Source organism: Pongo abelii, chromosome 19 (assembly GCF_028885655.2).
Source record: "Pongo abelii isolate AG06213 chromosome 19, NHGRI_mPonAbe1-v2.0_pri, whole genome shotgun sequence".
Lineage (NCBI taxonomy): Eukaryota > Metazoa > Chordata > Mammalia > Primates > Hominidae > Pongo > Pongo abelii.
In genome coordinates this window covers 9,516,284-9,540,710 of record NC_072004.2, presented here as the reverse complement: position 1 = coordinate 9,540,710, position 24,427 = coordinate 9,516,284, and the positions used below count along the sequence as shown (strand labels likewise).

The window sequence follows — 24,427 nt, the reverse complement described above, 5'->3', positions numbered from 1 at the left end:
ATGTGCCCCTTTTAGGCTCTCACTAAAGCAATAGAACCAGCTTCTACCTATCCTGGGATACTTCTCAAATAGAATAGTATTCAGATATGGAGTAACCAAAACTACGCATGTTCACCACAATTCATTTCTTTGCTCTCTTCTCCAGACATACTCACACACACTCCATTCTCTCTCTCGTCTTCTCTCCCTCCCTCTCTGTCTCCCTCTGTCCCTCCCTCTCTCTCCTCTCTCTCTATCCCCCCTCTCTCTCTCAAACATATGTACACTTTAAACTGTAATAGGCTCATATCATATACACTGTATGGCAAATTGCATTTTATACTTAATATATCTTTGACATCTTTCCTCGTTAGTTTATATACATCTATTCCATTTTTCTTAAGGATTATACAGTATCGAATTGCACAAAAGGAATATAATTTTAAAAATTATTGGAGTGAAATTCACATAACATAAAATTAACTATTTTAAAGTGAACAATTCAGTGGCATTTAGTACATTCACAATGCTGTGCAACCACCACTTCTGTCAAGTTCAAAAATATTTCTGGAGCATAATTTTTTTGTTGTTTTTTGTTTTTTTTCTTTTGAGATGGAGTCTCGCTCTGTCGCCCAGGATGGAGTGCAGTGGTGCGATCTCGGCTCACTGCAAGCTCCGCCTCCCAGGTTCACACCATTCTCCTGCCTCAGCCTCCCAAGTAGCTGGGACTACAGGCACCCGCCACCACGCCCAGCTAATTTTTTGGTATTTTTAATAGAGACAGGGTTTCACCGTGTTAGCCAGGATGGTCTCGATCTCCTGACCTCGTGGTCCACCTGCCTTGGCCTCCCAAAGTGCTGGGATTACAGGCGTGAGCCACCGCACATGGCCACGTAATTTTTTAAAACTTCTTACCAATTTGGGTTGTTTCTTCCAATGTTTCAGCTATTATAGACAATATCACAGTGAACTTCTTTGTACATACATTTTTTGAAAACTTGAATAAGTGATTCAAGTTCTTAAAAGCTCAAAGATTATCCTCATTAAAAATTGTAATAGATACTATAAAACTGGCCTTCAAAAAGGTTGTAAAATTAATACTGGCAATAGTAATTGAGAACCATTTCTTATTCTCACCTTATTATATTACCCTTTTTTTTTCCTTTTTTTGCCTTTGCCAGTTTGAGAAGCAAAAAACATCATTGCTTTAACAGCATTTTTTTTTTTTTTTTTTTGAGACCAGGTCTCACTCTGTTGCCCAGGCTGGAGTGCAGTGGTACAGCGATGACTCACTGCGGCCTCTACCTCCCGGGCTCAGGTGATCCTCCCACCTCAGCCTCTCGAATAGCTGAGACTACAGGCATGCAGCACCATGCCTGGCTATTTTTTGGTATTTTTAATAGAGATAGGGTTTCATCACGTTGCCCAGGCTGGTCTCAAACTCCTGGCCTCAAGGAATCTTCCTGCCTCAACCTCCCAAAGTGCTAGGATTACTGGTGTGAGCCACCGCACATGACCTTTAATAGCATTTTTTAGCTTTTTGAACTAATAGCCATTTATATTTATTTACCTATTTACAGGGTCTGGCTTTTTTTTTTTTTTTTTAAACAAAGGTCCAGATAGTAAATATTTTAGGCTTTGTGGGCAATATGGTCTCTTGAGACTACTCATCTCTGCTAGTGTGGTATAAAAGCAGCCACAGACAATATATAAACAAATGGGCATAGCTACATTCCAATAAAACTTTATTTACAAAAACAGGCAGTGGGCCAGATTTGCCCATGGGCTATAGTTTGTAGACTCCTGGTCTACTTTGTTGTTGTTGCTGTTTTTAGTTTATAAGAACTCTTTGTATACCATAATAGGAAAATCATGGGCTATCTACTCCAGTCAATGGACGAATGTGACCAAACCCTTAATAACTATAACTTTATTAAATGTTTTTAACACAAGTATATTTGGTTTGCTTAAATAATTAACTCCTGCCAAAATGCAATACCTACAAGTGTCAAGTACAGTTACATATTGATACCATAAAGTTAAAATTCAAGTTTAAGGCTGGTCGCGGTGGCTCATGCCTGTAATCCCAGCACTTTGGGAGGCCAAGGCGGGTGGATCACCTGAGGTCAGGAGTTCAAGACCAGCCTGGCCAACGTGGCAAAACACCGTCTCTATTAAAAATACAAAAATTAGCCAGGCGTGGTGGCGGATATGCGGATACCTGTAATCCCAGCTACTCGGGAGGCTGAGGCAGGAGAATCGCTTGAACCCATGAGGCAGAGGTTGCAGTGAGCCAAGATCGCACCACTGCCCTCCAGCCTGGGCGACAGAGTGAGACTCCATCTCAAAAAAAAAAAATTCAAGTTGAATAATGTAACACTACAGTGAGTTTCAGTGTTGCAGTGATAAAAGGGACCTTGCTTTTGTTTCTAATTTGTTTCCATCTGAAATCTAAACTCAATCACTTGGCATTTAAGGCCTCTGAAATCTAATTCCAGCTTCTCTTTCCTGTGTTATCCTGCCAGTCCCTGATACTGAAGCCACACCAAGCTATTTGCCTTTCTGCAGCCAGGCCCTGCACTCTCCACTTTTCCTCCTTTGCCCACCGCTATTGCTGTAAGCTGAAATATTCTGCCTTCAATCTTTATCTGCTGACTCCTAGTCACAATCTTTTCTCCCGAGCCTTATGAAAGTTCTGTCTTTTTTCTCTCTCTCTCTTTTTTTAGAGCTAGTATAGCTTTTTAAAATAAACATTTTTCAGTGAAGACAAAATACAGAAAACTCAATAATTTTGTAAACTAAAAATAAAATCCTAAACACCCCAATCCCCCTGCTGCCCCACCCCAGCCACTGACTGAACAGATCCCCTTTTGGACAAAGGGACCCCCAAAACACCTTAAAGCAGAGTTCCCAGCCTTGATGGAATGGGTGGTCAGACATGCCTCATTATACCCCCACTCTTTTGTGGTTTAGACACAACTGATCAGCATTAATCTTAAAATAGAGATCATAAGATTGACAGAAACAGACTCTGTGGCAATAAGATATCAAATTATAAACAGGACCTAAGGCCATGCACCCCTCCACCCTATGGCTGGGTGTGGTGGCTCATGCCTATAATCCCAGCACTTTGGGAGGCCAAGGCGGGTGGATCACCTGAGGTCAGGAATTGGAGACTAGCCTGGCCAACGTGGTGAAACCCCGTCTCTACTAAGAATACAAAAATTAGCCAGGCGTGATGGTGGGTGCTTATAATCCCAGCTACTCTGGAGGCTGAGGCAGGAGAATAGCTTGAATCCAGGAGGTGGAGGTTGCAGTGAGCCGAGATCATGCCATTGCACTCCAGAGCGAGACTCCGCCGTCTCGAAATAAATAAATAAAATAAACTATGCACTGCCACAAGGTTTTTCTTTTTCTCTGGCAGCTAAACAAGCACTTATCTCAAGATAAGCAATATGAAAACAACTGCAACCTGTCCAGTTCATAGGCACTTACTAACAGAAGCCCTGTTCAACCCGCCATAAGAGCAGTTTTGATTGGACAACAGACTGATTTCAGTAATGTTCTCCTGGCAAGAAGACCACTCACCACGGACTACCTCTGGCCAGTTTACTGAGGCTTCTCACCTAACGTGCCTTCATGTCCTGAAAAGGCCTTTTGACATATAGGACCTAGTTGTAATACATTTAAATGTTAGGTCTCCATCCCAAGGTGAATATGGGTAATATATTACATCAATGTTTGTTCAATACACATGTGTCGGGACCACCTTCATGAATATTCATAGCTCCTCCTATAACCTGTTGAATATGTATGTTTATTTATTTATTTATTTATTTTTTGAGACAGAGTCTCGCTCTGTCCCCCAGGCTGGAGTGCAGTGGTGTGACCTCGGCTCACTGCAACCTCTGCCTCCCAAGTTCAAGTGCTTCTCCTCCCTCAGCCTCTCAAGTAGCTGGGATTACAGACACCTACCACCACGCCCGGATAATTTTTGTATTTTTAGTATAGATGGGGTTTCACCATGTTGGACCAGGATGGTCTCGAACTCCTGACCTCAGGTGATCTACCTGCCGTGGCCTCCCAAAGTGCTGGGATTACAGGCATGAGCCACTGCCCCCGGCCTCAGTTGCAGAGTTCTATGTGTGTGGTTCTACATTGGCTCAACAAGTGACGCTTTGCAACCCACTGTAGGCTGCTCAATTGTTTCTCAATGATCTTGTAACCAACTCTCAAGATATCTGATATCCGAAATGTATAAAGCACTCACTTTCTATCGGAGACTGTTAAAGTAAAACCAAGAGTCAAGAGCTAAGTCCTAGAGTATGCTTAAAACTTTAGACAGTGATGGTTCTGCATCCACATTCTTAAAGCTTTCAGGCATCACAACACACATTTTTGAAAAGTTTTGCTTCTCCTAAAATCTAATTCATTGTTTTCTCATCCCTCAAAAAACCAAAACCCTTCCAAACGAACAATAAAACCCCACAGCTTTTTCTTCCCAGAATCTTCAAAACGATAGGCAGTCACAAATAAGACTTCAGCGGAGCGGCCTAGTCCCTTTTTCTCTCCTCTTTAGCTCCCCCTGGCGTCCCGTTCCCCTTCTGTCCTGGTCTGAAATCCTCATCATTTAGAAACCTTTCTTAGGATTAGAGGACCAAGAACAACCCCTCAGGCGGTTGCTCAAACACACGTTCTCTCCCAGCCCTTTCTCACTGGTACACCAGTTGGGATTTTAGCAGATTTCCTAGCTAGTCCCAGGGGCCGACACAGCATCCTTCTGTGTGGTTACGAAGGAGCCTAGGGCTTTGCGAGCGGCGTGGGGTTCAGAGCCAGGAAGGGCTGACCTAGTGGGAGAAGGGTTACAACCACCCGTACTCATCCGGCCTGCCTGGGGAGAAGGCATTTGGTCCCTTTTAGGTGCTGGCGCTTGTCCGAGCTGGTAAAAACCATCCCACTCCCTGAGGCTTGGATGGAGGAAGTGACTCTCCAAGGCCTTGGGGCAGGTCAGGCTGTGCGGGTCCTCCTGTGCGTGTCCCTGGCCAGGGCTCCTGCCGTTGTCCCACCGTCCCACACTGCCTTTCAGGTGTCCCCGCTGTCTCACTATTCCTGTTTGCACTACGCGTCCTCCGAGTTCCTAAACCAGCCAGCTCAAAGATGCTGGAGGCCTCACCATTGAAGCCGATCACGGCGTCAAGTTCCAGCTCCGCCACTTGGGCCTCCGGCGAAATTTTGTTATCCATCCTTGGGAGGTTCTGATTACTTTGCTCTCCGCCCCAGTGGGTGCAGCGTCTTCTGGTCGTTATGGTAACGGACAAGCGCATGCGCGCCAGCTCCACACGCGCGCGCAGAAACCCAGCCTGCCGAGTTCGAGTTCATTAGCATTCTTGGAAATGAAGGCGTCTGGGGACTGGAAGAGAGATGGAGTGGGACTCTTCTTCTTTTTTTTGTGCTATTTCTCTGGAAATTTAGGGGATGACACTAACTGCGCAGAACTAATTCCTCCATCCCCTCGTGTAGAGTCTGTGACTTCTTAGTAACTCTAAAATGAAGCACCGAATGAATGGCATTTAAAAAATATGTAATCAAGCGTACAGGACTGATGGGAAGGCTGCTATAAAAAATATATACAACTGATACTTCTTTGGGCCCCTGTTTGAAGCAGCGTGAAAAAAATTTTAAAGATTTTTAAAAAAGCGTTATTGAGATACAATTTACATATCATAAAGTTAACTTAAAGTAGGTTGTAGTGAGTTTACGCAGCGTGCAAGTCTCACCGCAATCTAGTGTTTTGTTTATTGTTTTGTTTTTGAAGCAGGATAAATTTTTAAGTAACTGCTACGGAGAGGTCTTGCAGCGCTCCCACCTTCCTGGGAAAATGCTTAGTTTCTATTTAACAATTTTAACTGAGCTCAGCAGTTCGCGTCTCTTGGTGGGAGTAGATTGCTCCAGTCTACTGTCCCCAGGGGAGCGCTATCCTTTCTCTGATTATAGTTCTTAAGCCCTAGTTACTCACTTTGCAAACTTCAGGCTCCGGTCGCGCACGGGACAAACTGCGGGGAGTGAGCCGCGCGGGCCGCCGTAGTCAGCTGCTAAGAGCAGGAAGAGTCCGAGCAGCGGGCGGAGTCTGCAGGATGGCACCGGACCCGTGGTGAGTCCAGGGTGAGGGCGGCGGTGCATGGAGGGACCTTCGGGGAGGCCGGGCTTCTGGGGAGCAGGCGATCACTTCGCACTGCCGCTGGAGGCCTTTCGGGATGAGGGGAGGGGCAGCGAGACCTTTCCTTTACTGAGGGGGCTCAGCCACATCCCGCCACACTTGGTCCTTGCAAGAGTGGCCCGGGAAGGAGACTAGGTGGTCCGCTGGAGAGCTGAGGACTTGAGCCAAATCTCTGAATATTCCTCTAGCTTTTCTGGGCTGCATCTCGTTGCGGGGATTTCCCGCCCATCCTGGTTGTGGAGCTGGCCGGTGCAGGCTTCCCTGGACTCCTATAAAAGTGAAGTCGAAATAACGTTTTTGTAGCATGTCTGTCCATCCCTGTAAACCCCCTTATTTCACAGGTGGAGAAACCGAGGTTCAGAATCCATGGCCACCAGCCAGTTAGTAAACAGCTGGGGCTAAGACCTAGATCTTGGGGGCCCTTCCAGATACAGGAACCTGGGAGGAAAATTGTGCACTTGTTTATAAGGCATTTTGCACTTTCTTGAGTTAATATCATGAAGTCTTTTCCTTTAGCAGTAGCTTCTGCAGTAAAACAATAGCTGATAAAGGTGATTTATTTAGCAGTTAATCCCAAGGACTGCATGACGAAAGATGCAACTTTTGATCCCAAGGAACATATTGTTTGATCCCAAGGAACATATTGTTATTGAACATAGACTTGACCTTTCTGCTTAATAATTAAAAACATATTACAGCTCTATGACGTTCTTGTTGGAATATATGTCTTATGTTGTTATTTCTAATATAGTTTATAATTGTTTAAGTTGCCCACATCCTGGATATTAGAAGAATGGATTCCAAGAACAAAGTTGAGTTACCTGGAATCTAGGTTATTTGGGCCAATTATTTAATTTAGCATTGACTTTTTTAAACCTAATTTTAGGCCAGACGTGGTGGTGCCTCACGCCTGTAATCCCAGTACTTTGGGAGGCCGAGGCAGGCGGATCACCTGAGGTCGAGAGTTTGAGACCAGCCTGACCAACATGGAGAAACCCCGTCTCTACTAAAAATACAAAATTAGCTGGGCATGGTGGTGCATGCCTGTAATCCCACCTACTCGAGAGACTGAGGCAGGAGAATCGCTTGAACCCGGGAGGTGTGGGTTGTGGTGAGCCGAGATCGTGCCATTGCACTCCAGCCTGGGCAACACGAGCGAAACTCCGTCTCAAAAAAAAAATAAAAAACTCAAAAATCCCTAATTTTAACAGTTGTATACACCCCGTGATAGAGAATATTCAATTTAGAGAATATTGAAAATTTGCGAAGAGGAAAATAAATAGCATCTTTAACTCTATAATTTGGAAATAGCCATTAATGATTTTTTTACAATGAATTTGTTATTTTAATCTATATTTTATATATATATATATAATATAAACAGCATTTCTCTATGTCATTGGACATTCTTTGAAAACATAACTTTCTTTTTTTCTTTTTTTTTTTTTTGAGAGGGAGTCTTGCTCTGTCTGTCACCCAGGCTGGAGTGCAATGGCGCAATCTTGGCTCACTGCAACCTCCACCTCCCAGCCTTAAGCACCTCTCCTGCCTCAGCCTCTGGAGTAGCTGCGACTACAGGCGCATGCCGCCACGCCCAGCTAATTTTTTGTATTTTAGTAGAGACAGGGTTTTACCGTGTTGCCTAGGCTGATCTCAAACTCCTGAGCTCAGGCAATCTGCCCGCCTTGGCCTCCCAAAGTGCTGGGATTACAGGTGTGAGCCACCGCACCCGGCCTCATAATTGTCTTATGTTGGATAATAATGCATCACATGAATGACCATAATTTATTTTTCTCCTCATATTAGTTTTTTGTTTTTTTGATGTTTTGTTTTGTTTTGTTTTATCATTGCAAAGGCAGTCCCTTTTTTCCATCTCTTACTTCCTTGGGCTCCCTGTCTAGAAGTAGGAATTAGAACTGTTGAAAGTGAAGCATTTATACTTTTTTTTGTTATTCTCAATCAGTTTGACTAAGTGGCTTTCTCATTAGACTGTTGAAAGTGAAATAGAACTGTTGGGCTCAAGGGTATGAACATTTTTAAGGCCCTTGATACTGTGAACCCCAAAGTATCTGAGACAGGTTTCAGTCAACTTAGAACGTTTGTTTTGCCAAGGTTAAGAATGCACCGGTGACACAGCCTCAGGAGGTTCTGAAGACCAGACCTGTGCCCAAGGTGTTGGGGAACAGCTTGCTTTTATACAATTTAGGGAGAATAATACATGAATTAATACATGTAAGATTTATGATGGCTCAATCCAGGAGGGTGGGACACCTCGAAGTGGGTGGGGGGCTTCCAGGTCATAAGTAGATTGAAACATTTTCAGATTGGCAATCGGTTGAGTTATTATCAATAGAAAGGAATGTCTGGGTTATGATAAGGGGTAGTGGAGACTACGATTTTATCATGCAAATGAAGCCTCTGGGTAGCAGGCTTTAGAGAGAATGGATTGTTAAGTGTTTCTTATCAGACTTAAGGTCTGTATTGATGTTAATGCTGGTTGGCTTTTCCTGAATTCCAAAAAAGAGGAGAGGATATATAATGAGGCATGTCTGATCCCCTCTTCCTATCATGGCCTGAACCAGTGTTTCAGGTTAACTTTGGGATGCCCTTGCCTGAGGGGAGGGGCCCATTCAGATGGTTGTGGGGGTGGGGGGGGGTTGGGGGTAGGCTTAGAATTTTATTTTGGTTTACAATACATATTCCTAAGTTGCCCTCCACCTTCTGGAACCTAAATCCCTCAGTTTACAAATCAAGTAGGAAATAAAGGTCAAAGTTAAGGGACAGGCCCCCAGTTATCTATTTAGATAGGTGGAAGCTATTACTGGATCCCAAGCTTCTTCCACAGTTAATGTTGATAAAGCATTGAGACTTTTTCTGTTATACTTCATTAGTTTGATGAAGTGACTTTCTCATTGGACTACTGAGAGTGAAACAGTGAGAGACTCAGCTGTGCTCCCAAAGCACAAAATGGGTTGCTGATTAGGGGGGTAGAAAGGAGTATGGGAAGGGACTTTGAAAACCTATAGAAGGCCAGGTGTGGTGGCTCACACCTGTAATCCTAGCACTTTGGGAGGCTGAGGCAGGTGGATCACAAGGTCAGGAGTTCGAGACCAGCCTGACCAACATGGTGAAACCCCGTCTCTACTAAAAATGCAAAAATTAGCCAGGCATGGTGGTGCGTGCCTGTAATCTCAGCTACTGAGGAGGCTGAGGCAGGAGAATCACTTGAACCCAGGAGGTGGAGGTTGCAGTGAGCCGAGATCGCGCCACTGCACTTCAGCCTGAGCAACAGAGCGAGACTCCATGTCAAAACAAAACAAAACAAACAAACAAAAACAACCTATAAAAACAGATTCAACTACAGCTTTACCTTTGTGTTGCTAAAATCATAGGTCATTGGCACCTCCCTCAGTGTCTAGCAATGGAATATAGCAGTTACTATTTTAATGGCCTATCAAAGCAAGTGGTAAGCTCGCTGTTTAACAGAAGGAGCACATGATCACTGTCCCTGAACTGGCTCTTTGCTAATGTTAATTAGCTTTACCGCCAGGGTAACTAATTTGTTGATGATGTACCATTTCCAGAAAAATTACAGTTAAACCTTAATAGTTTTATATCCTGATTGGACTTTTTATGTTGGTAGCATGGTCTTCTTTTTGTTGAATTGCTTTTTAAAAACTTTATTTTGGAAGGTAAAATACACACAAACCAGAATAGTATAATGAGCCCCTTTCATACTCACCACCCAATTTCTGTGATTATCAATATTCTGCCATTCTTGTTTCATCTCTACCCTCCACACCTTTTTTTTTTTTTTTTTTTTTTGAGACAGAGTCTTGCTCCATCGCCCAGGCTGGAGTGCAGTGGCACAATCTTGGCTCACCGCAACCTCTGCCTCCTGAGTTCAAGTGATTCTCCTATCTCAGCCTCCCGAGTGGCTGGGATTACAAGCACCCGCCACCACGCCCGGCTAATTTTTATATTTTTAGTAGAGATGGGGTTTTGCCATGTTGGCCAGGCTGGTCTTGAACTCCTGACCTCAGGTGATCACCCGTCTTGGCCTCCCAAAGTGCTAGGATTACAGGCGTGAGGCACTACACCTATGCCCGGCCCAGATTACTTTTTTTTTTTTTTTTTTTGAGACAAAGTCTCGCTCTTGTCCCCCAGGCTGGAGTGCGATGGCACAATCTCGGCTCACTGCAACCTCTGCCTCCCGGGTTCCAGCGATTCTCCTGCCTCAGCCACGCCCCCCACCCAATTACTTTTTCTAAACTAGTACTTCAGGCACCTGTGTGCTTGATAGTGTAATGAGGTTGTCTATTGCCCCAGGCCAAGGGTTCCCACCTGGACTTTGCGGCAGATTGGAATCACTTGGAGAGCTTTTAAAGGCCTCCCCCTCCCCCCGCCACCAACACGCACCCAGGACAAACCCCATACCAGTTCAGTCAGAATGCTGAGGTTGGGACCAGGCATTGTTTTTTTTTAAAGATTCCCCAGTGATTCCAACTTGCTTCAGAACTACTGCTCTTCAGGGCTAAAATAACAACACAAGGACTGGAGTCAGGACACCTGGGAGTTTGTGCTAGCTGTGTGCATTTCTCATAACCTCTTTAGGGCCACTCTCTGTGTGTAAAAGTGTTCTCTATGGCTCTAACATTCTCCTTTAAGTCTAACCTTGTTAGACTGGTGTTCAAGGCTCTGCAGAAACTAGCTTCTACTCATCTCTACCATTTTATACTTACCAGGCTTCCAGGGCCACCACGCAGGCAAACGTGCTGGGCATGTTTCCTTCCATTCATTTTTGCTCGCCCTGTCTTTCACTAAGTCTAGAATGTGCTCCTCCCTCCTGTCTGAATAGGAGACCTGCTTTAACTTCGTGGTCATCCAGATGTAACCTCATGGACCCTCTCCATCTGAGTGCCTTGGCCAGCAGTAATCTCTCCCACCTCTGAACTCCAGACGTACTTACCACTTAGATCCCACATTTGGCAGGAGGCAAAACTTACCATATGTGGATGATTTTTATATGTATGGTCTGGACCCCAGAGCCAGACCTAGGCTCCTCTTTTCATGATAATATGGAGGAAAAAAGGTGAAATGTGGCAAAGTTGGGACCAGGACCCAATTTTCCTTATTAGCCTCGTATTTTCTTAATTCTGTGTTTTCTTGTGTCACTGCTATTTTTCCATACACACACAAATACATGAATATATATATGAATGATATACATGTGACATATATGAATATATAGTATATATGGATATAAACGATAGGTATGTGATATATATGAATATATGTATCACTGATATATATGGTATATGTGAATGTGTGTGATATATATATGATATATACATGAATGGTGCTGCTTTAGAGTATAGTGGTTAGTGGTTCAGGATCCTCTCTCAGGATCCTTATGAAGTTTACAATGTAAAGCTCTTAGTACAGGACCTGGCGCAGGTCAGGTACTCAGCTGTTACTATTGCTATAATTACTCTAGTAAGATTCCTAAGGGAATTGATGGGCACATTTTCTTTCATTTAAAAAAACCACTTATTAAGTTCCCTCAGTGTTCAAATGATATGTGGGAATTGGGAGGTTTTAAAAAATATATTGTTTACTCAAGCAAAAATTAGGACATTAGGGCCAACAGGAGTTTCCAATATTTTGTAATGGACTAGTCCTGGAAAATAATGCTGGTCATGTTAGTCCACCGAGTCTCTGCTTTTCAGGAGCAGACTGCCTGGTAGGAGAAATGAAATGTGTATGCATGCTTAAATATTTCCGTTTTTTTGTTTTTTTGAGATGGAGTCTTACAGTGTTGCCGGGCTGGAGTGCAATCATGTGATCTTGGCTCACTGCAACCTCCGCCTCCTGGGTTCAAGCGATTTTCCTGCTTCAGCCTCCCAAGTAGCTGGGATTACAGGCACCCGCCACCATGCCTGGCTAATTTTTTGTATTTTTAGTCAAGACGGGGTTTCACTCTGTTGGCCAGGCTGGTCTCGAACTTCTGACCTCATGATCTGCCCGCCTCGGCCTCCCAAAGTGCTGGGATTACAGGCGTGAGCCACCTCGTCCGGTCTGCTTAAGTATTTTCTATATGATAGAAAGTAAAAATGCTCTGAGAGAAGCAAAACATAAGGGGCTATTGGGAGTTCACTGTGAACCCTTCAAAGCCTCCAACGCTGCAGAATGACAACTAGAAGCTTATTAAATATTTTGAGGGAATTCTGGCAAGTTCAGATGTCAGGTGGGTGTGTGCCCTTTGTCCCCAGAGCATTTGGTTTTAGGCTAGACAATACTTGCTGTTCCTGCACCCTAGAGCCGCCCCCAGGCATCTGCGAGGCCAGCTTCTTCACCTTGCCTCGGTGTCACCTGATCCTAAGTAGCAGCTCCTCATCACTCTCTGTCCCTTTATCCTGCTGCATTTTTCTTCTTAGCACCTATCAACACCTGACATACTATGTATTTATTTGTTTTATGACTTTCTTTCCTTAAAATATGAGCTCCTTGAAAGAGGGACTGTGTTCATTCTGTTCACTGCTGTCTTCCCCAGTGCCCAGAACAGTGGCCAGTGTAGCGGAGACCCCCCACATGCTTTCTCATTGGCAGAACAGCACAGTTGTTAAGAGCCCCGGCTCTGGGGCCAGACGGCCTTGGTTTGCAGCAGGCAGAACCACTTGGGCAAGTCACTCTAACTCTTTGTGCCTCCTTTTCTCGTGTGTGACTTGGAGATGGTAATGGTACCCACTTCATAGCGTTCATGTTTTGATTAAGTGAGTTATTACTAACGAAGCCTTCAAAATAGTGCCTGGCACATGGTAAATAACGCTCAGTCCATGTTGCTTTTACTGGTCATGTTATTATTCTTCCCTTCTGTTTGAATTCTTTGGCTAGAATGAAAATGTCAAACTTAGACAACGCAAAAATTTCTTTTAAAGAACCTTAAGGCCATGTGCGGGGGCTCACACCTGTAATCCCAGCACTTTGGAAGGCCGAGGGGGTGGATCACGAGGTCAGGAGATCAAGACCATCTTGGCTAACATGGTGAAACCTCGTCTCTACTAAAAATACAAAAAATTAGCCGGGTGTGGTGGCGGGTGCCTGTAGTCCCAGCTACTTGGGAGGCTGAGGCAGAAGAATGGTGCGAACCCGGGAGGCAGAGCTTGCAGTGAGCTGAGATCGTGCCACTGCACTCCAGCCTGGGCAACAGAGCGAGACTCCGTCTCAAAAAAAAAAAAAAAAAAAAAAGAACCTTAAACATTTTCTCTTTCTACGACTTTGGTGCAGGTTCTCCACGTACGATTCTACTTGTCAAATTGCCCAAGAAATTGCTGAGAAAATTCAACAACGAAATCAGTATGAAAGAAAAGGTGAAAAGGCACCGAAGGTAATACCACGAAGGAATTAGTACCCATTGATTTGTTTGAGTTTTGAGGTCTGAAAACCCTCCTATCTTTCTTTGAGGCTCTCTGTGCGCATGTGTGTATGATGATCTGTCTGCTTACATATGTTGAATTGACATAACACCCAACCAGTTAGTAGTTATTTAATCATTGAGACTAAATGAGGCATAACACATTTAAGTTCTCCTGTTTTACTTTAAATATTTCTAACAATTTTATAGTCTAGTTCAAGGGTTAGTAAACTTCCTCCAGATAATAAATCTTTTAGTCTTTGCAGGCCAAGAGACAATGTCTTCAAGTTTTTGAGTTTCTATTCTCAGCACAAGGATAGTTATAGTTTTTATATTTTACATTAAAAATGTAAAAACAGGCCAGGCGTGGTGGCTCACACCTGTAATCCTAGCACTTTGGGAGGCTGAGGCGAGCAGATTGCTTGAGGTCAGGAATTGGAGACCAGCCTGGGCAACATGGGGAAACCCCATCTCTACTAAAAATATAAAACTTAGCCAGGCGTGGTGGTGCACACCTTGTAGTCCCAGCTACTCGGGAGAGTTAGGCAGGAGAATTGCTTGAACCCGGGAGGTGGAGGCTGCAGTGAGCTGAGATTGTGCCACTGTACTCCAGCCTGGGCAACAGAGTGAGACCCTGTCTCAAAAAAGAAAAAAATTTAAAAACCATCTTTAGTTATGGGCTGTATAAAAACAGTGGTGGGATTTGGCTAGGAAATAGATTTTTGTAAAATCACAAGTTTATACTTGTGATTGTGATTAAAAATATATGCCTTCGATTCAAATCTAACACCACACCTTTCTTCCTTATTTTCCGCATTCCAAATTTCTATTTTCTTTCTCTCACACTGAGAATCCTAGTTTCCAAAAGCGTCAGTATGTTTTTACTCATTTGGTCTATTTTACAGTTTACAGAAAATGGTTTCAAAATTACTATAAGGTACCACGACAAACACTAAGTTCAAAATTTGAGTCTTTTTAAGTTTAGACTAATCTACTAAGAATACCGAGGTTATTATGTTCCAAAGTTATTAGAATTTTTTTTTTAAGAGTTTAACTTTCAAGTTCAGGGGTACATATGTGGGTTTGTCATATAGGTAAGCTTGTGCTATGGGGGTTTGTTGTACACATTATTTTGTCACCCAGGTATGAAGCCTAGCACTTATTATTTTTCTTGATCGTCTTTCTCCTTCCAACTTCCTCCCTCTGCCCTCTGCTAGGCCCCGGTGTGTATCATTTCCCTCTGTGTATCCATATGTTCTCACCATTTAGCTCTCTTATATCAACAGAGTGAACAAACAACCTACAGAATGTGAGAACATGCATTCGTTTGCTAAGGATAATGGCCTTCAGCTCCATTCATGTTCCTGCAAAGGACATGCATGATCTTGATCTTTTTTATGGCAACGTAATATTCCACAGTGTATATGTACCACATTTTCTCTATCTGGTCTACCATTGATGGCATTAGGTTGATTCTATGTCTTTTGTTATTGTGAATAGTGCTGCAGCGAACATACACATGCATGTGTCTCTTTTTTTCTCTCTTTTTTTTTGAGACGGAGTTTTGCTCTTGTTGCCCAGGCTGGAGTGCAGTGGTGCAATCTCGGCTCACTGCATCCTCTGCCTCCCAGGTTCAAGCGATTCTCCTGCCCCAGCCTTCGGAGTAGCTGGGATTACAAGCACCTGCCACCATGCCTGGCTAATTTTTGTATTTTTAGTAGAGGTGGGGTTTCGCCACGTTGGCCAGGCTTGTCTCGAACACCTGACCTCAGGTGATCCACCCACCTCGGCCTCCCAAGGTGCGGAGATTACAGGTGTGAGCCACCACACCCGGCCTCGTGCATGTGTCTTTATGGAAGAATGGTTTCTATTCCTTCGGGTATATACCCAATAACGGGATTGCTGAATCAAATAGTATTTCTGTTTTTAGTACTTTGAGGAATTGCCACACCGTCTTCCACGATGACTGAACTGATTTACACTCCCACTAGCAGTGTATAAGTGTTCCTTTTGCTCCGCAACCTCCCGAGCATCTGTTATTTTTTGACTTTTTAGTAATAGCCATGCTGACTGGTGTGAGATGGTATCTCATTGTGGTTTCAATTTGCACCTGTCTAATGATCAGTGATGTTGAGCTTTTTTTCCTGTTTTTTTTGGCAGTGTGCCTGTCTTCTTTTGAAGTGTCTATTCGTGTCCTTTATCCGCTTTTTAATGGGGTGGATTTTTCTTGTAAATTTGCTTAAGTTCCTTATAGATACTGGCTATTAGATCTTTGTCAGATGCATAGCTTGCAAATATTTTCTGCCAATATGTAGATTGTTTGTTCACTCTGTGGATAGTTTCCTTTTCTGTGCAGAAGCTCTTTAGTTGATTAGATCCTATTTGTCAATTTTTGCTTTTGTTGCAATTGCTTTTGGTGTCTTTGTCCTGAAATCTTTGCCTGTTCTTATGTCCAGAATAGTATTGCCTAGATTGTCTTCCACGGTTTTTATAGATTTAGTTTTTACACTTAAGTCTTTAATCCATCTTAAGTTAATTTTTGCATATGGTGTAAGGAAGGAGTTCAGTTTCTATCTTCTGCATGTGGTAGCCAGTTACCCCAGCACCACTTATTGAATAGGGAATCCTTTCCCCATTACTTGTTTTTGTCAGCTTTGTCGAAGATCAGATAGTTGTACGTGTGGCCTTATTTCTGGGTACTCTATTTTTTTTTTTTTTTTTGAGACAGTGTTTCTTCATCACCTAGGCTGGAGTGCAGTGGCACAATCTCAGCTCACTGCAACCTCTCCCTTCTGGCTTCAAGTGATTCTTGCATCTCAGCCACCCGAGTAGCTGGGATTACAGGTATGTGCCACCATGCCCAGCTAATTTTTGTAGTTTTAGTAGAGAGAGGGTTTCGCCATGTTGGCCAGGCTGGTCTCGAAATCCTGACCTCAAGTGATCTGCCCGCCTCGGCCTCCCAAAATGCTGGGATTATAGGCGTGAGCCACTGTGCCTGGTCAACTGGGTTCTCTATTCTGTTCCGTTGGTTTATGTCTGTTTTGGTTACTGTAGCCCTATAGTAGTTTGAAGTTGGGTAGCATGATGCTTCCAGCTATGTTATTTTTATTTTATTATTATTTTTTGAGACAGAGTCTCGCTCTGTCACCCATGCTGGAGTGCAGTGGCACGATCTTGGCTCATTGCAACCTCTGCGTCTCGGGTTCCAAGTGATTCTCGTGCCTCAGCCTCCCGGGTAGCTGGGATTACAGGCATGAGCTACCACTTCCAGCTAATTTTTGTAGTTTTAGTAGAGATGGGCTCTTGTCATGTTGGCCAGGTTGATCTCAAACTCCTGTCCTCAGATGATCCTCCCGCCTTGGCTTCCCAAAGTCCTGGGATTACAGGCATGAGCCACTGCGCCCAGCCCAGCTTTGTTCTTTTTGCTTAGCATTGCCTTGGCTATTTGGGCTCTTTTTTGGTTCCATATGAATTTTAAAATACTTTTTTCTAGTTCTGTGAAGAATGTCAATGGTAGTTTAATAGGAATGGCATTGAATCTATAAATTGCTTTGGGCAGTATGGCCATTTTAACGATATTGCTTCTTGCTGTCCATGAACACGGAATGTTTTTCCATTTGTTTGTGTCATCTCTGATTTCTTTGAGCAGTGTTTTGTAGTTCTTCTTGTAGAGATCTTTACCTCATGGTTAGCTGTCTTCCTAGGTATTTTATTTTCTGTTGGCAATTGTAAATAGGAGTGCATTCCTGATTTGGCCCTTGGCTTGACTGTTGGTGTATAGGAATGTTAGTGATTTTTTGCACTTTGATTTTGTATCCTGAGACTTTGCTGAAGTTGTGTAGAAGCTTAATGAGCTTTTGGACTGGGAGAATGAGATTTTCTAGATATGGGATCATGTTGTCTGCAAACAGGGATAGTTTGACTTCCTCTCTTCCTATTTGGATGCCTTTTCTCTTCCTTCCTTCCTTCCTTCCTTCCTTCCTTCCTTCCTTTCTTTGTCTTTCTTTTCTTTTCTTTCTTTTCCTTCCTTTCTCTCTTTCTCTCCCTTTCCTTTCCTTTTTCCTTTCCTTTCTCCTCTCTTTTCTCCTCTCTTCTCCTCTTTTTCTCTTGCCTAATTGCCCTGGTCAGGACTTCCAATACTATGTTGAATAGGAGTGGTGGCAGAGGGCATCCTTGTCTTGTGCCAGTTTTCAAGTGGAATGCTGCCAGATTTTGCCCATTCAGTATGATGTTGGCTGTGGGTTTGTCATAGATGGCTCTTATTATTTTGAGGTATGTTCCTTGAATACCTAGTTTATTGAGAGTTTTTAACATGAAGTGGTGTTGAATTTTATCAAAAGCCTTTCCTGCTTCTATTGAGATAATCATGTAGGTTTTGTCTTATTTCAGTTTGTGTGATGAATCACATTTTTTGATTTGCATATGTTGAACCAACCTTGCATTCCAGGGATAAAGCCTACTTGATCGTGGTGGATAAGCTTTTTGATGTGCTGCTGGATTCGGTTTGCCAGTATTTTTTTGAGGACTTTTGCAATAATTGATTCTTTTTTTTTCTGTCTTATGTTATCCTTTGTTTCTGTTTTTATTCATTTTGAGGAGTTGCTTTTTCCAACTTTTTAATTTAATTTTAAATAAGTAAAACATTTACATTGTTCAGAAGTCAAAATTATATAAAAGTGACACTCAAAGTCTTGTTCCCATTCCTCTCTTTTCTACCTTTTCTTAACCTACTTCTTCTCAATAACCATTTTCATTAATTTCTGGTTTATTCTTCCTGTGTTACTTTTTGCAGAAATAAACCTCTCTGCGTGTGTATGTGTGTGTCTCTGTGTGTCTGTGTGTATGTTCTTCCTTTTATATAAAAGATACTCTTTTGAGCCGGGCGCGGTGGCTCACGCCTGTAATCCCAGCACTTTAGGAGGCCTAGGCAGGTGGATCACCTGATGTCAGAAGTTTGGGACCAGCCTGGCCAACATGGTGAAACCCCATCTCTACTAAAAATACAAAAATTAGCCGGGTGTGGTGGCGAGCGCCTGTAATCCCAGCTACTTGGGAGGCTGAGGCAGGAGAATCACTTGAACTCAGGAGGCAGAGGTTACAGCGAGCCGAGACCGTGCCACTGCACTCCAGCCTGGGTGACAAGAGTGAAACTCCGTCTCAATAAATAAATATATAAGTAAATAAATAAATAAATGGATGAATGAATGAATGACAGATACTCTTTTGTATCTTGGTCTTTTCACTTAATAATATAGAAACCTCTACATTTTATTTCATCTTCCTTGTTCTTCTTTAGGGCTGTGTGGGTACTCTATTGCATGGATGTAACATTCTTTATTTAACCTGTCTCCTAAGGAAAGGCCATTAAATTGCTTCCAGTCTTGAGTTGTTGTGAATAATGCTGCAGTAAATAACCTTGTCCTTTAAAGAAATTATGTGCATAGGTGTCTTTCAAAGGTGAGTTCTCAGAACCAGGGCATGTGTAATTTTTTTTTAACCTGTTGTGAAATCCTCCCTCAAAGGGATTGTCACCCTTGCCACCCCGCCAGCAATGTGTGAGCACTTCTGTTTCTTCACAACCTGGCCAACAGAGGGTGTGTGAATCTTCTGAATTTTCGTTAACCTCATAAGTGAGAAATGGTATTTCAGTGTCATTTTAAATTTGTATTTCTCATATAATGAGTGAAGTGGAGTGTGTTTTCATATGCTTAAGGGCCATATATATGTTTTTTTTTTTCTGTGAACTGTCTTGTCTTTTGCCCATTTTTCTATCGGATTATTAGCCTTTTTAGTCTTGATCTTTTAAGAGCTCCTCACATATTAGGGAGATAAGCTCCTTGTGATAAATTGCAGTTATTTCCTATCCTTTATCATTTGACATTTGACTTGCTTGTGGTAGTTTTGTCATGTGAAAGTTTTTAAAAAAAATTTTTTTTTTTCTGAGACGGAGTCTCGCTCTGTCTGTCGCCCAGGCTGGAGTGTAGTGGCGCGATCTTGGCTCACTTCAAGCTCTGCCTCCGGGTTCACACCATTCTTCTGCCTCAGCCTCCCAAGTAGCTGGGACTACAGGCACCCGCCACCACACCTGGCTTTTTATATATTTATAATTTTTTGTATTTTTAGTAGAGACGGGGTTTCACCGTGTTAGCCAGGATGGTCTCGATCTCCTGACCTTGTGATCCACCTGCCTCAGCCTCCCAAAGTGCCGGGATTACAGGCGTGAGCCATCGTGCCCGGCTGAAAGTTTTTTTTGTTTTTGTTTTTTTTTAAATGAAGTTAGCTGTCAATCTTTAATTGCTTCCATATATTTAGTCATATCTAAGTTTTTGCTGTTTCCAGGTTATAAAAAATTTATTCCTGCTTTCTTCTAGTAAATATATGGTTTCATCTTTTACATGAAGGGCTATTATCTGTTTAACTAGTGTCATCTTCTTGGACGGTTAGATTCTTTCTAATTACAAATGATTTTTAAGTATAGCCAAATTATTGCCCATGTTGAAATAAATTCTTTAATGTAGACTTTCCGGATTTGGATTGTATAACATTTTAAGCCTTTTGAACACATATATTGCAGAATAACACTTCTACACCAATTTTGATTATCTTTTAAAAAATCTCTACTAGGTAAAAATACTATGTTACAGTAGTTTAATATGCATTTTTTATTCTGTCTTGAACATCTTTTCCTTTTTTTTTGGCCAGATGGAGTTTTGCTTTTGTTGCCCAGGCTGGAGTGCAATGGCACAATCTCGGCTCACTGCAGCCTCCGAGCCTCCCAGGTTCAAGCGATTCTCCTGCCGCAGCCTCCCAAGTAGCTGGGACTACAGGCACCAGCCACCATGCCTGGCTAATTTTTGTATTTTTAGTAGAGACGGGGTTTCACCATGTTGGCTAGGCTGGTCTCAAACTCCTGGCCTCAAGAGATCCTCCTGCCTTGGCCTCTCAAAGTGCTGGGATTACAAGCATGACCCACTGTGCCCAGCCTTGTTTCTTAATTTCAGAGTTTTCTTTTTATATATGTTAACTATGTTAAGCTTTGATCTGGTATATTTAGTATAAATACTTTCTCTATTAACTTGATCTTGTAAGTGACATTGTAAAACATGTACTGGTTTTTAAATTTTATTTGAAATTATCAGCATGTGTATTGGTGATCTTTTCTAACGGGGAAGGAGATACCATGCTTAAAAAGGCCTTTTACATGCAGAGGTTATATAAGTACTTAATTATGTAAATTTTCCTTAAGCTTTTTTTTTCTGTTATTTTGTTTTGTTTGTGTGTGTAAATCTTTGAAATACTTGGTGTTTACTTTGGTGTGTCGTAGTTATCTAATTTTATTTTTTCCCCATTTGCTAAATTATGAATTTCTTTCCCTCATATGAAATAGTTCATATTTAATTCACTGGATTTTTATACAGCTACTTGTTTCTGGGCCGTTTGTCTGTTATGTTGCACTACTGAAGCTGTTGGTAATTGCCAGCGTCAGTTATTGTAGTTTTTTATAATCACTTTATATCTGATTAAGGCCCCTATGAACATTATACATATTCATGGTTTTTATTTTCCTTCATTTATCCTTCTGTCAGAGTAATTTTGTAAAACTTCATTAAAAAAAAAAAACAAACTGTGCTGTGCCTTAATTATCACCTCTTCTGCAATAAAAGAATTCCAAATGGAATTTCAAGTAGACATGTATGTTTATAGATTTAAATTGGGGAAAACTTACATTTTCACAATATTGAGTGTTTCCTTTTGTTTCTTCAGCAGTATTTATTGCACAGTTACTATGTTCCAGGCACTGTGCTAGATATTTTTTAGATTTTGTTGGTATTGTTAATGAAGTTTTAAAATAACAATTTAAAAAACTCTCCCTAGGTATTACTTACATTTAGGAATGCCCTTGATTTTTTTTCACCTTATGACTAATGACCATACTGAATTCTTCTACCAGTTTTGTTTTTGTTTTTGTTTTTGTTTTTTTTTGAGACGGAATCTTGCTCTGTTGCTCAGGCTGGAATACAGTGGCACCATCTTGGCTCACTGCAACCTCCCCTTCCTGGGTTCAAGCCATTCTCCTGCCTCAGCCTCCCTAGTAACTGGGATTACAGGTGTGCACCACCACGCCCAGCTAATTATTGTATTTTTAGTAGAGACAGGGTTTCACTATGTCGGCCAGGCTGGTTTCAAACTCCTGACCTCGTGATCCTCCCACCTTGGCCTCCCAAAGTGCTGTGATTACAGGTGTGAGCCACAGCACCTGGCCTCTACTGTTTTTAATAGTCTTTCAGCCCAGCCTCTACTGTTTTTAATAATCTTTCAGTCTGGGCGCGGTGGCTCATGCCTGTAATCCCAGCACTTTGGGAGGCTGAGGTGGGTGGATCACCTGAGGTCAGGAGTTCGAGACCAGCCTGACCAATATGGTGAAACTCTGTCTCTACTAAAAATACAAAAATTAGCTGGGCGTGGTGGCGGGCGCCTGTAGTCCCAGCTACTCGGGAGGCTGAGGCAGGAGACTCGCTTGAACACGGGAGGCGGAGGTTGTAGTGAGCCGAGATCACTCCATTGCACTCCAGCCTGGGCAACAGAGCAAGACTCTGTCTCAAAAAAAAAAAAATATATATATATATAAAATATTAAACAATAATAATCTTTCAGTTGATTCTCTTAACTCTTCCAAGTAGACTATTATCAATCTGCAAATAATAATAATCTTATCTTTCCTTGTAGTCCTTGTATTTTTCTTTAATTTTTCTTATTGTATTGGTTAGAACTTCTAGAGCAAAGTTAAATAATATTGCAGTTAAGGCAGTAGTGTTCTATTCTTAGTTTTTCTTTCTTTTTTGTGTGAGTTTCTTTTGTTTATAATTTCCCTTATACTGTACTAATCATATGTTTATTCTGTTTTTCATTATTAACACCATGAGCTTTATTACTAGATTTTTCTAACATCAGACTGTCCTTAAATTACTAGAATAATTTCTACTTGTTGATAGTATAGGGTCCTTTGTAATGTAATTCTGAATTTGCTTTGCTAATATTTTTTGAAAAGATTTTTACATTTATAATTCCTAAGTAAGATTGACATGTGGTTATCTCTGTCAGTGCTTGTTACCAAGGTTATGGTAGCTTAAAATGTGAATTAGGCTTTCCATCTTTTTGTGCTCTAGAAAGTGTCTTTAATTATGATAATGACATTTTTTTCCTGATTACAAAAGTGATCATTTTCTTATAAAATATTAGAAAATCCCGCTACTTAGATAGAACCATGGTGCTTTCATGGTTTCAATGTTTGTATTTAGTTCCTGGGTTTTTTTTTCTCTGTTTGGGTGATATTTTATTTTATGACTTGATGTTTTTCTTTTCATAAGCTGTGATGGATATCTTTCTATGTGAACAAATTGAGATTTGAGCCATAATTTTTAATGGCTACATACTCCGTCTTTCATCTCCCTAATGCTTTTGGTCTTTGATTTTATGGACTGCTCTTCGTAGGCCTGGTGTGTGTGGCGCCTTTTTGTTTGCTTGTTTTGCCCTTTTATCTTTTTTTTTTTTTTTTCTGAGACAGAGTCTCGCTCTGTCGCCCAGGCTGGAGTGCAGTGGCACGATCTTGGCTCACTGCAAGCTCCACCTCCCAGGTTCATTCCATACTCCTGCCTCAGCCTCCTGAGTAGCTGGGACTACAGGCGCCCACCACTGCACCCAGCTAATTTTTTGTATTTTTAGTAGAGACGGGGTTTCACTGTCGTCTGGATCTCCTGACCTCGTGATCCACCCTCCTCGGCCTCCCAAAGTGCTGGGATTACAGGTGTGAGCCACCACGCCCAGCCGCTCTTTTCTCTTTGAGTGTAGAGAGATCTGCTTTCCTTGGTGTTTCCCCACAAAATTGTAGGTGGTTCTTCGTTGGTTCCCAGGGGTATGGGGATAGGTCAGGTTAGACTTGGCTGCTGGTGCCTTGGAGGGATGCTGGATGTGTGCAGTCTGGGCCAGTCTCTGGCACACTGGCTGGTTTTCCTTGGTGTGATTCTGCAAATCTAAGGAGGGAATCTGCTTGAGTTATGTAATTGCTGCTTTTGTCAAGGTAGCAAAGGAAACCTGTGGTATTCTGTCTTTTTAACATATCTCTGATTTCATCCGTGGTTGAATATGTTTTAACTTACACAGGCAGTTTTTTCACATTTCCAAATTCCTGAGAGACGCTCTTCTTGCCCTCTTCTCCATCCTTTAATGTAACAGGTTAGAGTCACGGACAAAAATTTCCTGTGGGATGACTGGAGAAAATGCACACACTCCTGGGAAAAGAGTCATATGTGGTTAGCATTCCTCTTGCCTAAAAAGAACACATTGCCATAAAACGTTTCATTGGGTTATAAATTTTACCAGTTGTTCAGAGAGCCCGGTGGGGATGGGAATGGGACTCCATGCTTTGTCATTTGAAGCCTGGTTCAGAGAACTGTGGGTTTTTGCTCTCAGATGAAGACCTGGGGAACACAATTTCCTGCGTGGTTCCAAGGTAGATAAATAGGATCAATGGGGTAGAAGCTCAGGCGACAGGATTCAGCTGATGGTGAGAGCACACTGACAGTTTCTAGTCAGTATTGGTGTTCCAGTCTGGCTTGGCTCACCACTTGGCCAGGTTGTGGAGCGGGTACAGGCTGTAGGTGGGCAGCTGGGCCAGGGAACCACTGAGCCTCCTTCTAGCCCTGAGTTTGTCGCGAGGGGCTGAGTATCTATCTCTTCCAGCCCTTGCTTGGTTGCATCATAGCCTGTGAAGTAGTGTTTATGTGATGTAATTTCATGGATTCTACACTCTGGACTAG

At 42.4% G+C, this 24,427-nt stretch overlaps 2 protein-coding genes across 6 annotated transcripts in view; one reads left to right on the top strand and one right to left on the bottom strand.

The window, feature by feature from the left end:
- Positions 1-5,382, bottom strand: part of CFAP52 (cilia and flagella associated protein 52) — a 64,649-nt gene extending 59,267 nt beyond the window's left edge. For all 4 annotated transcript variants that reach the window (XM_002827018.4, XM_054535425.2, XM_054535424.2 and 1 more), the window contains exon 1: positions 5,153-5,382. In XM_002827018.4, coding sequence (XP_002827064.4) covers positions 5,153-5,303 — 151 coding nt within the window. In that variant the 5' untranslated portion in view covers positions 5,304-5,382. The remainder of the gene's footprint in view (positions 1-5,152) is intronic.
- Positions 5,383-6,015: 633 nt separating this feature from the next.
- Positions 6,016-24,427, top strand: part of STX8 (syntaxin 8) — a 326,746-nt gene continuing 308,334 nt past the window's right edge. For both annotated transcript variants that reach the window (XM_002827023.6, XM_054535431.2), the window contains exons 1-2: positions 6,016-6,130; positions 13,484-13,583. In XM_002827023.6, coding sequence (XP_002827069.2) covers positions 6,114-6,130; positions 13,484-13,583 — 117 coding nt within the window. In that variant the 5' untranslated portion in view covers positions 6,016-6,113. The remainder of the gene's footprint in view (positions 6,131-13,483; positions 13,584-24,427) is intronic.